Below are 5655 nucleotides of genomic sequence, written 5' to 3' on the forward strand. Positions count from 1 at the left end.
GTAGTCTAGGGAAGGGTGGTCTTTCATCTGAATGCTTTCCCAACTGAACCCGCTCTCCTTTGTTCCTGGAGGGGAGAATGGGAGGCCACCAGAGGTGCCCTGGTGCTCTTCAGAATGCCGTCTAGACTTTTAATTTCCCAAACCTGTTGTCCCATGGGAACACCCACCACTGCTGTCTTGAAGCTTTTCAAGGCCAATGTGATTCAGACTTGAGATTTCATGTCAAGCTCTCTGATGGCCAGATGGGACTCGCACCCTCTATCCAAGGCCAAGATGACAGGTGGCATCCTACTTCACCCCTTAAGGATGAGGGTTTTCAGATCTGAAGGCCAGCATCTCCACTTCAGTCTCTGCACTAACCTTCCCAACCCACTCCACTGGCCTCCCTATGGGACAAAGCTCCGGGGTCTGACAATTCCACATAGTGATTTGGGACCTCACTTCCAATCTTGCAAGTATTTCACCAGCATCTCAGCTAAACTGCTTGTCTCTGCTTGCTAGGCATGTATCTCTATAGGAGTGATTGGACTGCTATTCAGATGTGGCTTTGAAACTGAATTTATTTACCATTTTAAAAATGTCTTGCCTCCCAATTAGACTGTGAACTGAATTCCTGAGGGCACCTGGGACTAGTCTGGTTCTCCAGGACACTATACAGAACCATTCCCCTACAACACACTCACTGTCTGCCCCTGTTGCAAATCTTTTTCCTCACTTGGGATTAGATTTTACTATGGTAGGTGAGACATGCCCCAAACCAATAATGTCTTACAGATAAAATCTCTCTCATTTAAAAAGAAATCTAAAAGTAGGTGAACTAGGTCCATTTGAATGTTTCCACATAGTTATCAAGGATCTAGGCTCCTTCCAACTTAACACAACCCTACCTCTAGGGTACAGCTGCCTCCACAGCCCAGAATGAGCCAGAGCCAGTGGTCAGGCCATCGTAACTGCTCTCAAGGAAGCAGGCAGAGGACTGAAGGGTTTACAAATAAGAAAATTCCCACAATTCTCCATCACTGGCCAGGACTTAAGTCATTATAACAAACCCTCTTTTTGGTGGTTACTTTGTTCCATTCACCATTGGGCTTCAGAAATTAGATAAGGAGAAGGGCATGAGGAGCAAACTGCGATCTGTGCCTCCATTACACATCAGTATTCTTCTCCTTCTCAGAAGTTCCCATTCCAATATCCTAGCCCATAAACCTATCTCAAACCTAGCACTCTTATTAAAGAAAAAGTAACTGGGGAAGACAGTGGCCATGAGATCTCATTTATTGGTCAAAGGATGATAGAACCTTCTAGTTCTGTTCTTTTTTTTTACAGTGGAAAAACAGAATTAGAGTTGATCTTCGGGGTCCATAAAATCAGCTTCCTCTTAAAAGCAGTTCCTCACCTCTTCTTTACAAGAGTAGTTAATACAGCTGCTTCATTTATAAACAGTTGTTAACTAACTTTTTAGTATTTTCCTAAAGAATTTCATTTCAGGTACTTTCTATTAAGCTTCTGCCTTTAACCCTCCTTTGACTCTGCCTCCCTCAAAACTTGGACAAACACATCAAGGAAGGGAAAAGAAGCAACATTTGTACTATTTTATTTGTCAGAATTTCCAGAACCAGGGTCTCTACTGGACAAATAGAAAAATAGAAAAGTTGACTACTTTGAAAAGGCATCTATGACAAACAAGAACACACTCAGAAAGGGGCTCACAGGACTCCAACAATTGCAGAGTTAAGCCAGGGCAGTGTGGCCTGGCATAGGAGAAAGGAAATTGTGTCCCCACATTTTGAGATGTGCATTTCCCTACAGAGGTGGGCTACAACAGAGGCCTTTCCTGGCCCCACTAGCTGGCCCAGTCTTGGAACCGGAAGCAGTCACTTGCTATCTTCCACACCGTGTTGCTGGGTGAGGCCTGGGCAGTCAGAATGAAGTTTTGGTTAAAGTCCCGTTGTTTGTTGCCTTCAAACTTCACTGTTCCACAGATCACAACAAGGACTGTGGTCTGGCTCGGGGTGGCTTCATCATGGACAGGCTGGCAGTCTACCACGTTGATTTGGAACTCACTGGAAGGTAACATTTCAAAAAACTCACTCAAGGATTCTTGTCCTGAAACAGCGTTTCCGTTCCACACCAGGGTGGCCGTGCCCATGTACAGGCGGGACAGCAGACGCCGTCGTTTGTCCATGGTGGTGTAGTACACATTCACAAACTCCTCAGCAGCTCTGCAGGCCTGATCCACGTAGGTCTTGAAGTCCACGGATGCCATCTCTGCCCCTGATGAAGGAGGCCCAGGTGCTCCTGCGCCTGAGGGAGTGGAGGCTGCGAAGCAGAAAGGTTGAAGAGAACCCATGTGAATGCTCTAGTTCGTTCTGCCCCAACAGTGGAATAATTCTCCTTTTCTACTGGTAGCAAAACAATTACATACTGTAGGGAGATAACTCTAGGCTCAAATTTTGTTGACACCTAATCTTACTAAGCCTCAGTTTGCTCATTTTAAAATGGAAATATCACCATTCATGACACAGTTGTAATGTGAGACTTAAACAAGACAGTGTCCACCAAGTGCTTAATTAAAAAGCCTGATACCTACATGTTCAAAAATATGGTAGCTATTACTATAAATTTAAAAATCTCATTTTGTAAAAGACAGTACATTTGACTATGGAAGGTCACTTTTTCCTGGAAGCATGGACCAGGTGTGACTGCCCCTAGAGAAGTGGAGAAACAGACAACAAAGGCAACAGTGGCCCAATAAAGACCAATCAGATGGCATATGATCCTCAGCTGGTGGCAAGTCTGAGAAAACCTATCATGAGCTCACCCAACAGATACTGGGAGAGCAAAGAGGAGGCAGATTTCTTAAGAGGATAAGAAAGTAAATGTCACTAGGACAGTACCAAAATAGTGGTCACACACCTCATGACAATCAAACCTGGCAGCTGACTGGGAATAAGAAGGGAGGGCACCTAGCTTCTGTGAGCACAAATACCTATCAGGCAAATCCTGTGAGCCAAAATGAAAGACAAGTTAAAAATGGAAAGGCAAGTTCTGGAGTGCCTGGGTGGCTCAGTCTATTAAGCATCCAACTTTTATTTCAGCTCACATGATCTCAGGGTTGTGGGATCCAGGCTCCCACCTAGCTCTGAGCTCTGCACAGAGTTGGCTTTTCCCTCTCCCTCTGTCCCCTCCACCCCCAACAAATAAATACAAATCTTAAAAAAAAAAAAAGAAACAAGTTCTATGGAATAGAAGGTTGGGGTGGTGGCATCAAAAAAAGAATCTCAACTATAGCTGAAATGTCACCTTCCATTAAAAAAAAAAGGACGTCCAAAAGCATAAAAAAAATTATTATTTGTTTGTCTCAGAGTATGGTATAACTGTTACAGCTCTCTGCTCTCTTCTGCATCATTAAAATATTTCACTAAAAGTGGGGCACCTGGGTGGCTCAGTTTTTTGGCTAAGCATCTGCCTTCAGCTTAGGTCTCTCTGGTCCAGACTTTCAATGGGCTCCCTGCTCAGCAGGGAGTCTGCTTTTCCCTCTACCCCTCCCCCCTGCTCGTGCCCTTTCTCTGTAATAAATAAATCTTTAAAAAAAAGTTTAAAAATATTTCACTAAAAGAAAAAAGTTCATGATAGAACATTACTAAAATAATGGATATGTTTAAATATACACTTAAACTTTTTTATTTCTAAGACATTAACCTTTTTTTTATATCATGTCATGAAACAGATAAAAGATCTCACATAGAGTTGGGAAAGAGTCAAGTACTCTTAAGGGCTGAGCAAGGTGGAGGCCACTGCCTCTAGTAAAGAACCATAAAGAGCAGGTAAGGAGCTTGGTCCTAGAAGTAAGCAGTGACAGGACCAGGCACAGACAGACATCTCTGCACTCCCTTCTTGGAAAGTCAAGCCTCAGCAGACACAGATTCTGAACTGGGTAATCTGCTGCTTACTTTACATATATCACACCTCATTAATGGTCACCACAAAAAGATAAAACAATTTTACAAACAAGAAGGGAGAAACTTAGGGGTTGGATCAAGGTCCTGGCATAGTCCTGATGTATCTTTATGAGAAGGCACCTGGCCTTTGAAAATGTCAGGACTATGTTGTCCTTTTGCTTAACTATCCTTTACCTGCTTATCTTCAGCCTTCACTTGTCCTTTACCTGCACTTAAGAAATCAAGTCTCTAAGGGCACCATTCCAAGACTGCTAGTCTGAAGTTGTCCTTTCAGCGGCCTCAATTTCTCTCTTGCTGGAATTCCTGACCACCCACATTACTCCTCACCCTCAGGTACCCCAGCCCCTCCACCATCTCAAGTCATTCTCAGAAACGCCCCCTCCGCCACCCCTGCTCAGTTCTGCCAAAGAGACTTTCCAAACACATCTTAGCAACCTGTCCTGGCCCCATACCAGTAGGATAAACACCTCCTTGTCTTGTGGTTCTGCTACCTACCAGGCTGAAAGCTTGCCCTTCTCTACTTAATCAGAGAAAAGAATCATGGAAAGTGAGATAAGCATGAGGCTGTGAACATGCCGCCTTCTCTCGGAAGCCCACACCATCAGGATCTCTGGAGCTGGACCAGAGAAGATGCAACAGGCCTCATTTCTGGCGGTGAGTCGCTTTTCATCCACGCAAAAAACAAAGCCAGCCCTCCCTGGCCATCTCTGGGTCGAGACCTCCAGGGCCCCAACTCTTCATCGCCAAGAGGATTTATTGCCAAGGGCAAAAACCTGAAGCAGCACTGCAACGACACCACGAGGGAAGACAAAACCCGGCTGACTCCTGACAATAGGGGGAGAGCGTGGGGGTGCACGTGGCAGATGTCTCGCGAGTCCCTAGGCCGGCCCTGGGGTCTTCAGACTGCCGGGCGCGGGGGACGGTGGGGGACACCTACCTTCGCGGCTGGTGACGTCCGGGGTCAGCGCGGGCGGAGGTGGCGTCCACGGTCAGCGGGGGGGCGGTAACCCCTGTAGGCGGGGGTCGGCGACCTCGGCCAACGTGGGCGGCTCGAGTCAGCGCGGGCGACCCTGGTTAGCGGGGCGAGGCCCTCGGCTCGCGCGGGTTGTCTCCTGGTTACCGTGGGCGGCGGCGCCCGCCCCCCGCGCGACCCCCAGCTCCACGGAGGGCCGGCCCCCGAAGGTCGCGGGGCGAGCCTGCCTAGGATCCGCGCTCCTCCGCCGCTCGCCTCAGGAGGAACCGGAAGAGCCGCCCTTCTCCCACCCTTCCTCCCAGATCCGCCCGGTCGCGGAGATGCCTAAGCCCGGGAACCGGTCGGCGCTGTCCGCGGCTTCCCGCGCGCAGCCCGCCAAGCGCCGCGCAGACGCCAGAGCCCACGGCTCCACCCACGCCCGCCTTCCATGACGGGCAGCTGTGCCAGCCAGCCGGACGGAAGACCGGGAGGCTAGCTCCGCCCAGTTGTGGCTCAAGGGAGGAGGTGGCTTCCGGGAGAGGCACTTTCCCAGAAGACCGCAGGAAAAAAAATCAGCGGTCGAGTTTTCATTGGCTTAACCGGTTATAGAAACCGGGCCAACTGGTCAGGTGCGATTCCTTATTGGATGAAATCTCCTAGGTCCCGCCCCCGGAGCTAGAGACGCGCGAGTCTCTCCCAGCTGAGTGGAGGCCCGCTTGACGGGAGAAGATGGGGCAAGTG

At 48.4% G+C, this 5655-nt stretch overlaps 1 protein-coding gene across 1 annotated transcript; it reads right to left on the reverse strand.

Annotated features, from left to right (window-relative positions):
* Positions 1 to 1578: 1578 nt before the first annotated feature.
* NXT1 (nuclear transport factor 2 like export factor 1) lies at positions 1579 to 4989 on the reverse strand. The gene is made up of 2 exons (XM_059407884.1): positions 4900 to 4989; positions 1579 to 2319 (listed from the first exon to the last, which is right to left on the reverse strand). The coding sequence occupies exon 2, from the start codon at positions 2264 to 2266 to the stop codon at positions 1844 to 1846; it is 423 nt and encodes a 140-aa protein (XP_059263867.1). The 5' UTR covers positions 2267 to 2319; positions 4900 to 4989; the 3' UTR covers positions 1579 to 1843.
* Positions 4990 to 5655: the final 666 nt, after the last annotated feature.

Source organism: Mustela nigripes, chromosome 7 (genome assembly GCF_022355385.1).
Source record: "Mustela nigripes isolate SB6536 chromosome 7, MUSNIG.SB6536, whole genome shotgun sequence".
In the NCBI taxonomy this organism is placed as follows: Eukaryota; Metazoa; Chordata; class Mammalia; order Carnivora; family Mustelidae; genus Mustela; species Mustela nigripes.